This window comes from Aspergillus novofumigatus (assembly GCF_002847465.1).
Source record: "Aspergillus novofumigatus IBT 16806 chromosome Unknown P174scaffold_3, whole genome shotgun sequence".
Taxonomy (NCBI): domain Eukaryota; kingdom Fungi; phylum Ascomycota; class Eurotiomycetes; order Eurotiales; family Aspergillaceae; genus Aspergillus; species Aspergillus novofumigatus.
In genome coordinates this window covers 3,533,956-3,550,441 of record NW_020194276.1, presented here as the reverse complement: position 1 = coordinate 3,550,441, position 16,486 = coordinate 3,533,956, and the positions used below count along the sequence as shown (strand labels likewise).

Genomic DNA, 16,486 nt, shown 5'->3' with positions numbered 1-16,486 from the left:
CGTCTCCTCATTATTAAGAATAACCTGCGAAATGCGGAAAAAGGAAGACAAATAGGCGACATCGGCCCGCAGGGAATCCGCTGTAGGGCCAAGCGGGCCCCCAGACCGAGGTTGGCTGATCGGTCCAATAGCGGGGACACTGGCAATCCCTCCCAAAAGGCTTAAGCTCCCCAGGATCTTCCCCATAACTCGACCTCCGTCTATCCATCGTTTCTACTTTTCTCTTGTTTCTCCTCATGTTCACACCGGAAATTTAATTTGGACTGTGAAGATGTTTCGGTCAGTTCCTCGTCGGATTCCTCGACGCCTTCCTACTCTCTCTTCGACTGCCGGCAGTCCCTCTCGTCTCGCCCTGCGTTCATTCACATGCGGTTATCCGCGGATGTCCCCATCTCCGCTGCCGACCGTCGAGCCTCCCGTTTCGACGACCTTGCCATCAGACTCATTTCAGTTGCTGTCAACAGCTGAGAAGGCCGGGGCTACGGAGGATGCGCTTTATGAGCAACAAATTAAAGATGTAGAGGCATGGTGGAAATCTCCGCGGTTCGAGGGTATCAAGAGACCGTACTCGGTCGCGGACGTTGTCAGCAAACGCGGCACTTTGCAGCAGACATATCCGAGCTCTCTAATGGCTCGTAAGCTCTTTAATCTGCTAAATGAGAGAGCAGCAGAGGGAAAGCCCGTTCATACCAGTATGTAGGACCTTTATCGGGATTATTGGTCCTAGACTAATACTTGCGAAGTGGGTGCAATCGATCCCGTACAAATGACACAGCAAGCTCCAAACCAGGAGGTGCTGTATATCTCAGGATGGGCGTGCTCCTCCCTCTTGACTACAACGAATGAGGTTTCTCCGGACTTTGGCGACTACCCGTACAATACCGTCCCCAATCAGGTACAGAGATTGTTCAAGGCGCAACAAATGCATGATCGCAAACAATGGGATGCCAGGCGAAAAATGACCCCGGAACAGCGAAAGTCGACCCCATATGTCGACTACATGAGACCGATCGTTGCGGATGGCGATACTGGGTGCGCTTCATGACCATGCTGCATTTGATGATCCGCGAACTGACAACCTTCATTCTACAGACATGGCGGTCTTTCCGCGGTCCTCAAATTGGCCAAGCTTTTCGCGGAGAACGGTGCTGCAGCTGTTCACTTTGAAGATCAGCTGCATGGCGGCAAGAAGTGCGGTCATCTGGCTGGGAAAGTCCTTGTGCCTATTGGAGAACACATCAACAGACTGGTCGCCGCTCGTTTCCAATGGGACATGATGGGGGTCGAGAATCTGGTGATTGCTCGAACAGATTCTGAGAGTGGGAAGTTGATTAGCAGCGCCATCGATGTGCGTGATCACGAGTTCATCCTCGGTGTTGCGGAGGAAGTCGAGCCTTTGGCCGAGACCCTACAAGCAATGGAGCGCGAAGGTGCTGCGCCTGCAGAGGTCGATGCATTTGAGCTGGAGTGGGTGAAGAAGCACAAGCTTGTCACTTTTGATGAAGGTATATCGATTCTCAATATCTCAATTACGCAACAGTAGAAGCTAACAATGGGCCAGCTGTCGACGCACATCTCGAAGCCGAAGGAGCGCCCCAGTCTGCGCGTGATGCGTACAAGAGGAAGGTTCGAGAGAACCCTGACCTATCTATCTCGCGTCGCCGAGCTCTGGCGAGCGACTACACAAAGAAGCCCGTCGTCTGGTCCTGTGACAGCCCCAGAACCAGGGAGGGATTCTACCACTACCGTGCCGGCTTTCCGGCAGCCACAAAGCGGGCCAAGGAATTCGCCCCTTATGCAGACCTGTTGTGGGTTGAAACCGGCGACCCCAATGTCAAGAAGGCTGGAAAACTAGCAAGCGAAGTTCGCGCCGCATACCCCGGAAAGAAGTTGGTCTACAACCTTAGCCCGTCATTCAACTGGATGGGCCAGGGCTTTGACGAGGCATCCCTCAAGTCTTTTGTCTGGGATCTCGCCAAGCACGGGTGAGTTGAAGAGCCATAATTTCTTAATGCGTGGCAGAAACTGACAATTGTAATAGCTTTGTCCTGCAACTCATCTCCCTTGCCGGTCTGCACAGCAATGCCACAATCACGACCGAACTGTCACGCGCCTTCAAGGATGAGGGCATGCTCGCTTACGTGCGACTGATCCAGTCCCGCGAGAAGGAACTCGGCGTCGAGGTCCTCACCCACCAGAAATGGAGCGGTGCGCCGTACATGGACGGCATCCTGGGCGCCATCCAAAGCGGCAGCAGCAGCAGCAAGAGCATGGGAGAGGGAAACACCGAGAAGGGTAAGCTATCTGTTCTCTTCGGTTTCCTGGCAATCAATGCTAACAGTCCAAATTACAGGCTTCTAAACATATACCCCATAATGAACGGATAACAACAATGTTAAGCGACTTGCTTGACAGCTGTAGAGATAAAAATTCCCATAGTTCACTAGAGTTATCTAGAGAGTAGCCTCAATTTCAACGATAATTACCATCACCGAAATTTTACAGGATACCACGAACCCTTTCAAGGTTGGTTTTGATCTATCATCGTAAAGTAAGGTACGAATACAGAACCAATCTCTGCCTCAGGCACCATTCCTATTGACAAATAGAAACAAACCTCAAGGCTGAATTAAGCTCAAAAAACAAAACCGGCTAGCCTGTTTTACTACGTAGGAGTTGATGGGTCAGGTACCGAGTATCTGGGAGACCATGATGGTTTCAATTAGTTCCATTAGTGTACTTCCGTACAAAGGTCTAGAACTGGGGTAAAGTGAAAGAAATGATACCTGCCAAGTTGTCAACATCCCAGGTAAACAACCTAGTAATTTACTGGGTACCTTACTGACAGGATAATACGTTCAGCACCATTGATGTATGGGTATAGTGACTTATACATAAAGCAACAGTATTTGTGCTTTTGAACCACCCGTACAGAGATTTTTGTCTTAATTTCGACATTGTTCCCTGTTCTCATATGCAGTCAGGATTTCGGATTGTGTCGCCTCGGGCTTCGTTTAGACTCCGGAATTGAAGTCTCCCTACGTCCCGAAAGAACAATCGTGCAATATCCAGATTTAGATGTAAAGATACAGAAAATCCTCGTTTCTCAAGTAGAGGCGAAGGAGACAACAGACGAAATCGACTGGTAACGGTCTGGCAATCTGCGACAGATGAAGAATAGAGACTAGCGTACATGTGGAAGGAAATCAACGAACACAAGAAGATACACCAGACAGTAGTGCGGTCGAGACGCGGCAATGCAGTGCCCATGCCAAAAGAATCCAGCAGGGAATCCATCAACGTGAGGCGGAACAAGATCACGTCGGATGAGGATAGTGGACTGGCCTATAGCATTACAAAGGAAAAGAAGATGAACAAGACCGATATTTTCCGATCACCAAAGAAAGAAAAACTACGCTCAATAGACAGACGGAACAGATTTGCTCGAGTTCGGATCTAGTTGACGCGGAATGCATCGAAGATGACTATAGGTCGTTAGCATGACTCCGTAAATGACAAAAGTGTCACAACTGACCTTCATGGCCCCTGCGGCAACCACTGGCAATCCACATGAGAGTGTTCAAGAAAGCGTAACGCTCATCTCCAGTTTCCATAGAAAGATTGACGCGATACTTATAGGTGTTGGGATTGATTGTGTCCGCAATGTTAGGGTCGTTAACCTTGTCCAGGACATCCTTGGCGCCTGTCAGCCATCCTTCAGTCTTGACAATGATGAAGGCTGGCGGATCATCTGCGGTCTGGAGCACATAGTTCGACCGCATGTTGGTAATAGATTCCTTGGTCACAACCTGCGAGTCCTGTCCTCCGGGCTACAAGAGCATTAGTACTGCTTTGCAACAACGAAAAAGGAGTACTCACCAAAACAATGCCTTTACCCCATCGGCCTGCCCATTGACCACCAATAAATGTTACCCAATCTCTCTGACCCCAAATACTCGGACCGACAGCAACTTTAGGGTTCATCTTGATGCTCATACGGAAGTCCAGTTCCAGAGTAGGCGCAGGGATCTGCAGAGACCGAGCGATATCACCTTCAGGGAATGTGTGCAAGAGGTTATTGGCAGGGATAGAGTCTTTCATGACACTAAGGTAGGTGGGGCATTCCAGGAGATGCTGGCGCTGCCTGCTGGTGTTCTTCGCGCGAACCTGCTGGCAGTAGATGCATTGTACGGACAGACACTTTCTTAATTAGCATACCATCCATTTTTGTTTCAATCGGATCAGATATTCTCTTACCTTGTCCTCCTCCTTCGCACGGAACTCGACAAATGCAGCATGGACGTCATCTAGAGGAGGAGCCGGGAGATTCGAGGTGGAGGCCTTGGGCTTCGACTTAGGAGTAGCGCGAGTCGGTTGCTGGGAGCTAGTAGCAGAGGCAGGTCCGGTGGGAGGGCCGGGAGTCGGCAATGCGGCGCGCCCTTGCATGTTCTGCAGCGGAGTCTGCATCGAGGTAGCATGTGGGTTGACGCCGTTCGTCATCATCGGTCCGTTGGGAGTCGGAAGTGCACCTGTGCCAGGCCCTGGGCCAGCGCCAGGTGCCGTGGCAGCTGCACCATTCGGAGTTGCAGGGTATCCATTTGCAGCACTGATGCCGTTGGGCGCAGATTGTGCTGTCTGATTCTGACCGCGAAGTCCGGGACACTCGAGCAGGTGCTGCTTCTGGCGCGATGTATTCTTTGCGCGAATTTGCTGGCAATAGATACACTGGACTGAAAGACACTGTAGAACAACCAAGCAAACAAGGTGTTTTGTTAGTGACGACAGTGAAGCGGGTGGTTGAAATATTACGGGAAATACAAGTCACGCACCTTATCGTCTTCCTTGGCGCGGAACTCGACGAACGCCGCGTGAACTTCCTGATCGACGGTACGACCCATGTTCAAGGTGAAATAAAGGAGGAAAGTTGATAAAAACCAGAATTACAGAGACAACAAGAGATGACCAGAGATGAAGAATAGGTCTCAGCTGATGGTAAGGGGAGGAAGCCGTCGGAGCTGAGAGGGAGCAGACTCGGGGTGAGCGAGGGAGAGAAGGAAAGAGTTTCGGTTTGACGGGCAGAACACGAGACGAGACGAGACGGGGACAAGACAGGACGGTGGCGGTTAACTTACGCGAGCTCGTCAGGACAGAACCTTACCTTAAGCGTAATTTTTATACTGGCCCAGAAGTGACTGCCAATCATTACTCAACAATGGTCGGTCATCTTACACTCGTAAATACTCCTAATAATTCGTCTGACACTTCCCTACGCTTATTATTTGACCCTCATGGTAGCCCATTCTCTTCGATTTTTTTGTTGCTTGTATCGTTGCCTGATGGACGTCCTGGCACATTGGGAGCATTCACAGCTGAAAGTCTAAAACTGTCACGCGGTCGAATGATAAGCCATAAAACTGAGGTAGTGGAAGGGCAACCCTATTTTCCTTTGTCGCTTTCCGGCCATTTTAGTATGACTTCTCTGATTGTAATAACCAGAACGATTATCAAATACGATTTCATATTCCATATTGCTGCTCTAGTAGTATTCTGGACAAGTCAAGTAACAAATGGTACCAGTATGGATCTCTGTACTGCCATAATACTGCGTATCAGGATGTAGCTAGAATCTCGTGTACCCGTAACGCGGATCTCTTCCATGCAACAATCATGGCCGTTGCATACAAATTCCGCGTGTATCACGACTCTAGTTAATCATACGGCCATCTGGAACGAAAGTAGATAAAGTTGATATACATTGAGCCAAATTTTGAAGCGATATTTCGACCAATCCTCCACTGAAGCCGTGCCACAACCACCATCCCACTCGCGTATTGCCTCGGAGTAGGAGGGGTCGAGAGCCTTAAGAGCACAATGCTACTACTACGCCTTGTAGAGTCTCAAGTCACAAAGTTCTTCAGTGAACATTGAATGCATGAAGATTGAACGAAGCTGATGCGCGTCCTGGCGATCTGTTGATGATGTATTGCCATTACTGAACACATCCAATACGTAGTTGGTATGCAGGCTTGAAACATGCCAGTTGTTTTTACAGCCTAAAAATACCTGTCGCTACATCTCCGTACCGGTCCTCATCAAGATATATATACTGCCGCATATACGCGATCTAATCAAACACTGTAGTAGATGGTAGGGATCCTCCTTCCATATGGCGAATTATTTCAGACGAAATCGACTAGAGCGGTATTCAGTGATCAAATGATGAATATGAGATATTCTCAGGTCAGGGAAAAAAAAAAGGGGCAAAAACTTCGACCGACGCAGGGATCGAACCTGCAATCTTTGCTTTAGGAGAGCAACGCCTTACCATTAGGCCAGCCGGCCAGTAAGTGCGATAGGAAATTCGGCAGTAAATCCTATGTAGAGACGCATTGATCAGAATTGTAATATTTAATGGAAGTGTACTCTACACACCATATCTAAGCGTGAATAATATCAATCAACACCATTTTATTGTGTTCATAATGTCCAGCGACTTAGTTGCATCCATCAGCGATCAATACAGAGCAGTAAGGACGATAACTCTGGTATTATTCCGAATACTTACACTGCTGGCTTTACTACTATATCTCTAAGTTCACAACCGAATTGAAGCGCCCTTCAGGAAGAGCTGAGACTGTGTTCAAGTGAAAATATGCTTTTCGAAGAGATATTCGTGTAGGTACAAGAGACTCTAGCATTGATTATGGTAAAATCAAGGACAGATAAAAAAAAGGAGACAGGAAGAAAGGGAAAGAAAACAGGAATAGTAGGCAAAGAACTTAAAAATGCATTTTGCACGAGAAATGTGAAACAAATAGATAGAGTCATTGCATCGCAGATAATTTAATATGAGCCATCATATCAGCCGAAGATTGAAAAATGAAATATGAGAAGATTGTGCTGTCAGTCTTACACGTTGTCCTTGCGATCAATATCCATCGTAGGATATTACTACTTGTCGGATAAGCGCAGGTATATCTCTCCGAATTTGTAGCGAACACCGTACTCCTCGGTACTTTCATCCTCGTATGGCTCCTGATGAACTGAAAGAAAGCCTTTTGTTGCCAGGGTAAGTATGTGCATCAGGCCATGCGTGGCGACTGTACGAGAAGTAGTTTCAGGAGGCAGGAGCGTCGAAAATGCTACTTCTTTACCTTCAGAAGCATCAAGACGAAGAAAGCCAGCAGCAGTATCCTGCTCTGCAGAAACTTGAGCGGGTTCCTCAAGTTGGAGGTTGAGGAACTCGAGAAAGTTCAGGCTCTCCTGGTCCATACTAGATTTCGACAGCCGGTCACGGAAGCTTGTTCGCTGCCTGTCAGTCTCGTCCTTGGGTTCAGCGTTGGTTCCAACGTCAAGCTCGCTCTGGAGGTAGCCAGCTAGATCGATGTCTTCGAGGAAATTCACATCATTTTCTTGGGTTCCCGGGATTGCAAGGCCCTCCAAGTCGTACTGAAAGCCGCGTCCAGCCAGAGGACTTGCACTTGTTAGGCGACTGCGAGCTCTGCCTGGTGCTGCAAGTGGAGGCACGGATACTGCAGAATCGTGGATGCCCCGAGCAGAAAAGTCACTGATGCTGCCAAATCCACGGAAGATGCTTGTTGCAGACAGGCCAAGTCGGGAGCTTCGGACGGACGCTGTGATATTCCAGGGCATTTGGGAGGAGTCATCTCGAAGGACTGATGAGGCATGACGACCAATCTCTATATCCTAGATGACTGTCAGTATTGCATGGTTCATAGAACAAAAATCAAACAGCGCCAAAAGAGATGTATCCCACGAACATCCTGTAAGTTGTTATCGTCTTGAAAAAGTCCACCTCGGCCGAGTTGTTCCTCGGACTCTTCCCTGCGTCGAACGCGTCGAGTCTCGGAATCAGCATCACTGTCTTCAGTTGCCGAAGGAGAGCCCTTGCGTTTCTTTGATCTTTCGACGCTTGTCAGTGATGCGTACAAAGTCTCTCCCGAAAAGAAGTGCAAAGGATGCTGGACATGAGAAGTCCCCAACCCAACACCAACTGAACCAATTCCCTGGCCCAAGACCCAGAACTCTGCATTCTTCCTAGCTTGGGTAGGCGCTCTATTCTTCAGTTTCTGCTTTAGAGCAGCGGCCATGTTTTGCACGTATTCATTGTTGTATTGAGCTAGTTCAGTGTTTCGCAGCGCGGTTTGAGTATCTGTTGCAACGGCTTTCGGGATTCTTCGAGTTCCACGCATTGGTGCCTCCTGAGTCTCTGAAGCGTTCTCTACGTCTTCCGGGTGTTGCCCTTCTGGAGCTCGAGGCATAGACGTGTCTCCGTTGAAAACGGGGTTCGGCTGCCCGTGTTCAGTAATTGCTTGCATGCCCTCCTCGGCTAGCATTGGCTGGGGAGATATTGTCAGTAAGAACAAGAACAACCCGTCCTGTGCAAATCGTACCTGATAGTCCCAGGAGATGTCATTCAATTCACCCTCTTTCACCTCACCAGTGACAGGTGCCTCAGCGTCAAGCCAGCCAGAGCTGCGCTTTCCAACCTCAGCAGCAGCGTTTAGCCCCCCGAGCTCAATGAGATTTCCGTCTTCATCAAAGTCAAAGTCAGGATGCAGAAGAATGCCCTCTTCATCATTGAGAGCCGTAGAGGCAATCCGCCCAAGTTGAACACTTCTCTGAACAGAGTTCGTCATTTCGCTCTCAGAACCGAACCCATGTATATCTCTCAGGATTAGATCTTGCGACCCAAAGTTAAGCTGCAAACTGGAGTTACGCGAGGTAGCGGTCAGACTTAGGTCAGGGGTCATTGGTAATTGGAAGCTGGATTGCTGGCTTGCTCGATCATTCTTGGACGGATTCAGCCCAAAGAAATCCAAACCCAACCCTGGTAGATTGTTCTCAGGAAGGAATGACGGGTCATACGGCAGGATGAGCTGATCAGGCCTGAGAAACCGATTGCATTAGTATGCTTTCAAAAACGCAGAAGCCCAACCATATAACGAGTCGAGAAATAGGAGACCACGAACCTAGCTTTGCCAGCTGTCGGATCCAACGCTGTGCCGGGAAGAGCTCCCAACATTGATCTCAATCTGTCATGCATTGCCTGAACATCTGTGAGTGTATAGCAACACTGTTGATTGTAAACTCTGGCGACTCCGTATCTGCGTAGTCTGCTGTCAATAACCCGACCTCCTGGTTTGATCCAGATGCTGAAGCTCTCACAGTAGGTTCCCCTGGAGTCTCAACGCCATAGGTGCCGCAGGATCCATGATGACCTCACAAGCCTTCGGAACATCCACGTCCAGTATCGCCTTCTTGTTCAATCTTCTTGTGATGGATCTCGAACCTAGCGTTGCCACCAGCCTGCAAGAGAAACATATCAGTGGTAACATAGATGCCAAGTTGAGAAAGGATTCACACCATATCGTAGCAACCCCGTGCTCGGGAGATGTGAGTACTAGAGTAAATGCAGGAGTCAGCGGCGTGAAAGCTGGAAAAGGGCTAGAAAAGAGTACAGAGAGCCTCCAGAAAAGAGTCAACAGAAAGACAGGACTTACTTTCGTGACTGTAGAACATGATGACGACTTTTCGTGGCCTTGTTTTTTCAGATGTGATTAAGTTGGACCACTGTTGTCGCGACGCGAGCTGTTCCCTTTGCGCGTTGGGCGTGTCTGTTGGTGTCTGAGCTTTCTGGGATAGATCCTATATTGCAATGAAGATTCAAAGTAATGGTCTAAACGGTAGGACTCCGAGATTGCCAGCTTTCTAACCCGAAGGTAGCCGCAGAAGTTCTAGGATATTGGATGAGAAGCAGTTGTAGAACTCTGGAAACTTCCTATCACACCTCGAAAGCAGATGGGGGTTTGCTTTCTCAAAGTGTATCAGTGAAGTTCGAATAATGCTCATGCTCTGAGAAAGAAGATGACTGTTGGCACGATTATGATGAAGAGAGGGGATGGAGAGATGAGAGACAGGTGCTGGAGGGCCTGGAAACCGGAAAGTTCTTCGCTCGAGGATCGAGAAGAGGGTAGATGTGAGTGCTTCAGCACTTGATGCCAGAGTCCTTTTGCAAGTTCGAAACCGAGCTCACTTCGCGTGGACGCCCCTACTCTGCTGAAAGCTGAACCACCAGTTACTGATTTTCGGATTGGCCGAATAGACTCTTCTATTGTCTACCTCTACTTTCCAACTGTAAGTCTACACCAGCAATCAATCTTCCGAGGCCCAGGACTCCCAGACCGTAGGACTCTGCCCAACCGTGAAAAGCAAGGACGAGCAGATGGATGAGGGCTCATAAAGAAAGTCGGTGAAGTATGAATGCCCGATATCTCATCTTTAACCCGTCAGCACCAATGCATCGCCAGACAGAATACACTTTTCCCGCGAATTTTAGACAGAAACGATAACGGCAGTATGGGGAAAAGATAGATAAAGAACCGGAAGTCTATCAGATGGAACTCTAGAAGTTTAGGAAAACGGGAGAAAGAATGGGTGGACTGTATAAAACGGAACGAGAGGTAGGGGTCTTTACGGGAATCTCGAACCCATAGCTCCAATTGAGCTGCATGCGGGTATGAGACATGCGAAAGGAAAGATGACCATGAGGAAACCCAATGTAGAAATTCGACGCCAAATGAGATCTCCTTATATTATCAAACACATCCATGTTTGATATACATGACATACCTTCCCGAACTATATCAAACATATATAACCGATATCTACCATTCATAGAAATTCTACTCGAGAGGGATGCCTTCGTACTCGCCATAGCCGAGAGCGAGGTTCATGTTCTCTGTGACAGGCGCATGAGTAATCTGTCCTTTCGAAATCGCATTGGACGGGAGTACTTACGGAGGCACTGAGTGGCCGCACCCTTCAGAAGGTTGTCGATCGTAGCGCAAACAACGACGCGCTTGCCGCTGGAGTGAACGGCAAACCCTCCGACCTCGATACCATGACGGCCGGCAATGTTCTTGACAAGAGGTGCCTCACCGATGATCTTCACAAGCTTCTCGCCGGCATAACGCTCCTGGTAGATGTTGCGGATGTCGCGAGAAGTCATCTCCTGGTTGAGAGGAATGCTGATGGTGTGCTGTACGAACAATCAGTGCCTGAAACAAGTATATAGAAGAAGGGCCAATAGATAAATGTCAGCGAAGTACATACGTGAATGCCTTGGAACCAGACAGCAACGTGGGGGATAAACGCAATGCTAGTTCCGAGCTGTGTGCTGATCTCTCTCTCGTGGATGTGGTCAGTCAAGCTGTAAGGAATGATGTTGTTCGTGAGGTTCTGCACATCGTTCTTAGGGCTAGGCTTGGTGCCAGCGCCCGAGTATCCGGAGACACCAAAGACGGTGGGCTGTCCACCGAGATAGGGAACGAGAGGAGCAATGCCGATTTGGGCAGCAGTAGCATAGCAACCGGGGTTGGAGATACGAGTGGCCTGCGCGATCTTACCACGGTTGACCAGCTCAGGAAGACCGTAAGTCCACTTGTCATCGAAGCGGTAATCGGCGCTCAGGTCGACAATGACGTTGCCCGTCTCAGAGCCCTGGTCGACAGCATCCACGAACGGCTTGCAAACACCGTTAGGTAGAGCCATGACCCAGCAATCGACATCACCGTTCGCAGACATGCGCTTCACGTCTTCGGGGCTCAGATTCTCGTAAACGATCTCACGCTTGTCATAACCCTGCAACTTCTTGCCAGCCAGCTCGCGAGAAGACACATGGCGGAGATCCATGTAGGGGTGAGCATTGATCAGGTTGATCAGGGCTTGGCCAGTGTAGCCACGGGCTCCAATGAGAGCAACCTTGGAGGGCCGGTTGTTGGACATGTTCTTCTCTCCCAGAGGAGGGTTGGGATTCGTGGTGGAGTAGGATCTCACCGCGCTGGGAGAGACAGCGGGACGTCCGAAGCGAGCGGCCCGCAAAGCATTAGCGGTGGAGGAGAATGCGCGCTTCTGCTCAACAGAGGCACCGCTGGCACCGAAGCCCTTGCCAATGTTAGTGGCCGCCTGAGCAGCGCGCTGGAGTCTGGCCTCAAGGTTGATGTCACCAAACATCTGGCGGCCATGCTGGTTGAATTCCTGCACCAGCTGCTTGACCTCTTCGCCGCTCTCGATACCATACCAGAAGAGAACCTCACCGTCGCGGCTCAGGCTACCATCAGCCTTGTCAAAGAACCAAGTAAGGTTCTCGTCGTTCTCCTTGACTGTCCAGACCAATTGAGGGAAGTCCTTCTTGATGGCGGCGAAAACGTTGTCGGCGACGTTGGACAACCATCCGGACTTGGTGATCGTAAACGTAGCCAGGTGGGGGAAGGAAGAAGAGTTATCTTTGCTTGGGGGCAAGACGACGGCAAGAGCTTCCATAGGTTCATCATAGTAAACCTTGAAGTCGCGCTCCTTCAAGCCTTCGACGTAGCGGTCGACGGTAGCCCTTGCATCCAGGCCCTCGCGGTCGCGGACAAGCACATCCTTCAGCTTCTCCAAGTCCTCAAACTCAGAAAGAGAAGTCTTCGTGTGCACCTTGTTACCCCGGCGGATCAGAGTTCCAGCTCCAGAGTCGGTGAACAGTTCCTTCTGAAGATCAGCGGGGTGGATGATGGCAACGCTCGAGGTACGGGGAAGGTCGTTGAGCAGGTCCTTCATCTCCTTGATCTTCAAGCGAGTACCGTGGCGCACCCACCATTGCGTCATCAAGTGGTCGTACTCTTCATCGAGGTTGATCACGGAGATCTTCTCGCCAGTGTCACCGTTGAACAATCCGCCCTTCTCAGCAAGGTAGACAATCTTCAGAGGCTGCAGGGCACGGGCCAGTTCACCGGCAGCGACGTCCGCGTTCACGTTCAGAACCTGGCCGTCCGGGGTTTCAGCCATAGAGGTGAGGATGGGCAGACAGCCAGCTTCGATGGCAGATTCGATAGGCTTCTTGTTGACGCCGTTGATCTTACCAACCAGGTTGTACTTCTCCTTGTCGAGGTAGTCGGCGTAAAACACGCCTGCGTTGATTGGACGGGCCCTCACACCCATACGCTCCAGCTCCTCGATCAGCTTCAGATTCTCCTCCAAAAACAGCTTCCTGGCAAGGGCCAAAGTCTTGCCGTCCGTCACTCTGATACCATCTTCAAATTGTGGCTCCACGCCAGCAGCCTCCAGCATGCGATTGAGCTGAGGTCCGGCTCCATGGACGACAATGGGGTAGAGACCGACGTGGTTGAGGAAGGCAAGCGCCGAGGACAGGGTCTGAAGGTGCTCGGTAATGATAGCACCGCCAACCTTAATCACGGCGAATTGCTGAGAGGAGACCGATGTGAAGTGAGAGAGATACTGCTGCACCTCACGCTTCGAACCAATGTTGCTCAGCAGCTGGACAACGGTAGACCGAGTCGATGAGAGGTGAGGATCGGCGGCGCGGGAATAGGGACGGCTCTGCAGTAAGGGGACAGCGGAAGCTTTCAGAGCATGACGAGGAGAGCAGAGTCTCGCAGAGGAAACGGCGTGCGGTGCGGAGAGAGCGCGGAGGGGCTTGCTGGTGGAAGCTCTCCGCACAGCAGTACGAAGGGAGAACATCTTGTCAACCAGCATGCGGCAGCTTTCAATCGTCTTGGAACGAACACGATGTCTAGATGAAACTCAGTGTGAGTAAGAGATAGCAAAGACGAAAAGTAGAACCAAGTCAGAGGTCTACAGAAGGGGTTGTGTGGGTGCGCAATGGATTTTCCCACACTCCAAAGAGTTTGATCTCCAAAGGCGCCCAGGAAATCGGCCGCACGTCGGAGTGGGTTTTTTCCCAATAATTAAGGCGGGAGGTACTCACAGCCGCAACCCTGCGCGGTTTTTCTCGCCTGCTTTTTTAGAGAACCCAGACTCGGGCAGGAAAAATAACTCAACACCGAAAATGGGTGTTTAGCGCCACTAGAATCTTGAGAAAGGATCCCGGAAATAGTAAAGAGAAGAAGGAGTGGGAGAAGACCGGAGAGACATTAGAGAGTCATAAAGCCTGATCGACCAATGTGAGCCCGAGCTTGGCTGCGACCATCGGAGCCGGCTATCGTGACTCAATAGTCAAACTCAAGTACCTCTCTATCAGACTATGGGGCTGTGGGAAAGGAACAATCTTGGTCGCGAGATATGATCTCCATTTCCTTTCCTAACTTTGTAATAGTCCCAGTATACCCGCAATCGGTTGCTGTGATTGATCATTTCAAGAAATTCAATTCCCATTCTACATGCCACCATGCAGCAATAATCACTCGTCTAATAATCGAATTAACCCACTGTAGTAATTTTCTTACTATCCATTTCGGCATAATATTCTGCGCTGGAGGTTTGACTGAACGTAGCCAACCTTCTGGGCCTTCAAGCAGAGTCAGCACCTTGCAGAAATGTTACAACAGCCGAGATTTCGAACTCGCTCATGCCTTTTCTGCACCTTTGTTATCTGATCTTTTGGTGGTTCGTCCTGACCCCTTCATAGGCTAGCCTGGCTAGCGTACTCCATATATGAAGCTCCACTTCTCGTACCTGAGAGATGGAGAATCTCCTAACGTTGCGTTCTGTACTTGTGGCTAGATACTTGATGGTGGAGATAGCTATATCTTTTAGGCGCGTTCTCACTCATCAAGTCGCCATACCTTCTAATTGAGAGCAGAGATAGCGGGTTCATCAGAATCGGCATAAAGGGATTCATTTCATTATAAGTGATGGCGGACAAAGTCGACACAAAGATCATAAGGCAATAACGTATTGAAACACGGGGAAGTGCGGGAGCCCGGAGTATCATTTACATCTTCACCAGCCACGGATCATAAGGTACAGCCCATCCCGAGTATCAGACGAGTATCTCGTCAAAGGCTTACCGAGATACGAGGCTTGATTCATAAGCACAGAAGTTGTTGACGCCCAGAAAAGAAGCAGAAAGGTATTAGTGGCTGAAAACGAAACTACACAACCTCAACGCAAATAGACCTGCTGGAAAATAACATCCATTCCCAAAATCAGACATGACTTTCGCTGCGTTCGTAACTTAATGTTTGGTGCTCGTGACGACTAAAATCCGCAAGTTAGCCAGCGCATTCAGTCGCCCTGATTGTGCGGAGAGTGAGCAGGGAAGGAAACATACCGGCAGGAACAATGATGACAATGAGTAAGCAGATAATGCAGATGACCAGGCACACGCGCATCTTCATGTCCTTCCACCACATTTGCTTCCTCACGCGGTTAGCGCCCCGACGGAAGCCCTGGGCAGATACGGCCAGGTTGTCCGTCTTGTCCTGCAAAGAGTCCAGGCGTTCGCCACGCTCCGATACCTTGAAAATATTCGAGCGCATTGTATCGACGGTCTCTTGAATTTTCTATTGGGTAAGGGGGACAAAGTCAGCCAAATGGCTCAGAATAGGCATTGAAAAACATCAGGCCTCGACCGCCAAAAAAGGATAGCGCTCATGCGACATGACAAGTCTTGAAACTTGTCATATAGCCCCAAAATTGCAACCCCGGGCCGTAGAGATTATTCTTTCAATGCCCAGAGACAGGTCAATTCACTTACTTTGTCGATTTCCCTTGTCCGAGGGTCGCCATTCTGCGCTGCGCTGCCGGCGCTGGCGGAAGGCCCATTAGAGCCAGAAGGGATATAAGGATCGTAAGGCTGCTCAGACATGATGGCTTTCGAGGATGAAATTCGTTATACCCTGAGTTCGAGTGGTGAGAGCTTGTGGATCACCGACTCTGCTTGGAGGCTTGCGAAGACCTGTTTTGGTGTCTTGTTTCGCAGAATAAGATGTCGTAAACGTCGTAAGACAGAAACCAGGGGCGAACGTGGTAAATGATAGTGGACAGGAGTGCCTTGTAGGCGTGGTGAGAGGTCAATAGTTAGAGCGATGGTGGAGTGAAGCTGACAGGGTGTGATAAATCGCCGCCCGCCTTCTGGAGATTGAAAGCGGGTTTGGTTCAATCGGTCCTGGCACGTGACAGGCTAGCCACTCATCGTTGCCCAGACACTTCTTAGGCAGCTATTTTTATCGTGGAACCTACAAAGAAGGGAAGAGAACTTCATACAACAGTGCCAGAAGAAGTCGACGCTGCTGGAATTAGTATATTTGACTAATCTACATGATGCATAAACTCTGCAACGTTTCTGGCATTTTTCTAGCATGTAATATCTCGTAACACCGTCACTTGGCTGAAATGAAGAAGCCCTTCAAGAGGATGATGGTGAACTCTGCACACACGTGCCTCTCGATATCGTAATAGGCTATGGAGTATCTACAGAGCATGGAGTACCATATCTGCAAGAGGCTGTGCAACATTACAACTTAGCAGACGTCTGTTTTTTTGACAACCCACCACAACCAAGAAAGTTAAGTTCGTCTGATCTCGGACTGAGAAATGATTTTCTAGGATTTGCAATGCAGTCACATCAGATATCATCAGTTTCGAAGTTAAGTAGGCTCCTTCCCTCCATGTCATCTCGAGAGTATGTTGAAGTGTAAACTCCTAAAAGCTGCGGCGG

General features: G+C 49.6%; 7 protein-coding genes and 1 non-coding gene across 8 annotated transcripts; 1 reads left to right on the top strand and 7 right to left on the bottom strand.

Annotated features, from left to right (window-relative positions):
• Positions 1–206: 206 nt before the first annotated feature.
• On the top strand, positions 207–2,494 carry P174DRAFT_387930 (methylisocitrate lyase ICL2). The gene is made up of 6 exons (XM_024823382.1): positions 207–692; positions 744–1,032; positions 1,093–1,505; positions 1,562–1,985; positions 2,042–2,295; positions 2,354–2,494. Exons 1-6 carry the CDS (start codon positions 272–274, stop codon positions 2,359–2,361), a joined length of 1,809 nt encoding a protein of 602 aa, XP_024684643.1. The 5' UTR covers positions 207–271; the 3' UTR covers positions 2,362–2,494.
• Positions 2,495–2,865: 371 nt separating this feature from the next.
• Positions 2,866–3,489, bottom strand: P174DRAFT_151066 (uncharacterized protein). The gene has a single exon (XM_024821166.1). It carries the CDS (start codon positions 3,295–3,297, stop codon positions 2,971–2,973), a length of 327 nt encoding a protein of 108 aa, XP_024684642.1. The 5' UTR covers positions 3,298–3,489; the 3' UTR covers positions 2,866–2,970.
• On the bottom strand, positions 3,457–4,898 carry P174DRAFT_419929 (DUF3237 domain-containing protein; the record flags this gene model as incomplete). The annotated part of the gene is made up of 5 exons (XM_024824823.1): positions 3,457–3,485; positions 3,536–3,830; positions 3,880–4,200; positions 4,258–4,740; positions 4,830–4,898. 5 exons carry the CDS (start codon positions 4,896–4,898, stop codon positions 3,457–3,459), a joined length of 1,197 nt encoding a protein of 398 aa, XP_024684641.1.
• Positions 4,899–6,270: 1,372 nt separating this feature from the next.
• P174DRAFT_t69 lies at positions 6,271–6,342 on the bottom strand. Its single transcript has one exon. It is a non-coding gene; the product is annotated as a tRNA-Arg (tRNA).
• A 296-nt stretch (positions 6,343–6,638) lies between these two features.
• P174DRAFT_387924 (Rad21/Rec8 N terminal domain protein) lies at positions 6,639–9,543 on the bottom strand (the record flags this gene model as incomplete). The annotated part of the gene is made up of 6 exons (XM_024823381.1): positions 6,639–7,707; positions 7,782–8,910; positions 8,994–9,128; positions 9,190–9,330; positions 9,388–9,424; positions 9,525–9,543. 6 exons carry the CDS (start codon positions 9,541–9,543, stop codon positions 6,952–6,954), a joined length of 2,217 nt encoding a protein of 738 aa, XP_024684640.1. The 3' UTR covers positions 6,639–6,951.
• A 1,163-nt stretch (positions 9,544–10,706) lies between these two features.
• argEF (bifunctional acetylglutamate kinase/N-acetyl-gamma-glutamyl-phosphate reductase) lies at positions 10,707–13,560 on the bottom strand (the record flags this gene model as incomplete). The annotated part of the gene is made up of 3 exons (XM_024822117.1): positions 10,707–10,762; positions 10,822–11,062; positions 11,137–13,560. 3 exons carry the CDS (start codon positions 13,558–13,560, stop codon positions 10,707–10,709), a joined length of 2,721 nt encoding a protein of 906 aa, XP_024684639.1.
• Positions 13,561–14,487: 927 nt separating this feature from the next.
• P174DRAFT_151000 (uncharacterized protein) lies at positions 14,488–14,940 on the bottom strand. Its single transcript, XM_024821165.1, has one exon. It carries the CDS (start codon positions 14,756–14,758, stop codon positions 14,519–14,521), a length of 240 nt encoding a protein of 79 aa, XP_024684638.1. The 5' UTR covers positions 14,759–14,940; the 3' UTR covers positions 14,488–14,518.
• On the bottom strand, positions 14,647–15,659 carry P174DRAFT_440630 (SNAP receptor SNC2). The gene is made up of 3 exons (XM_024827098.1): positions 15,524–15,659; positions 15,098–15,329; positions 14,647–15,024 (listed from the first exon to the last, which is right to left on the bottom strand). Exons 1-3 carry the CDS (start codon positions 15,632–15,634, stop codon positions 15,002–15,004), a joined length of 366 nt encoding a protein of 121 aa, XP_024684637.1. The 5' UTR covers positions 15,635–15,659; the 3' UTR covers positions 14,647–15,001.
• Between the last annotated feature and the right edge of the window lie 827 nt (positions 15,660–16,486).

Excerpts from the sequence above, each read along its gene's own strand:
- P174DRAFT_440630 (XM_024827098.1), bottom strand. The coding sequence starts at position 15,634 with ATGTCTGAGCAGCCTTACGATCCTTATATCCCTTCTGGCTCTAATGGG. Across the intron at positions 15,330-15,523 it reads GGACAAGGGAAATCGACAAA|AAAATTCAAGAGACCGTCGA; the intron begins GTAAGTGAATTG and ends CTTACCCAATAG. Across the intron at positions 15,025-15,097 it reads TGTCATCATTGTTCCTGCCG|TCGTCACGAGCACCAAACAT; the intron begins GTATGTTTCCTT and ends TGCGGATTTTAG.
- P174DRAFT_151066 (XM_024821166.1), bottom strand. The coding sequence starts at position 3,297 with ATGGATTCCCTGCTGGATTCTTTTGGCATGGGCACTGCATTGCCGCGT.
- P174DRAFT_387930 (XM_024823382.1), top strand. The coding sequence starts at position 272 with ATGTTTCGGTCAGTTCCTCGTCGGATTCCTCGACGCCTTCCTACTCTC. Across the intron at positions 1,506-1,561 it reads GCTTGTCACTTTTGATGAAG|CTGTCGACGCACATCTCGAA; the intron begins GTATATCGATTC and ends ACAATGGGCCAG. Across the intron at positions 1,986-2,041 it reads TGGGATCTCGCCAAGCACGG|CTTTGTCCTGCAACTCATCT; the intron begins GTGAGTTGAAGA and ends CAATTGTAATAG.
- P174DRAFT_151000 (XM_024821165.1), bottom strand. The coding sequence starts at position 14,758 with ATGATACTCCGGGCTCCCGCACTTCCCCGTGTTTCAATACGTTATTGC.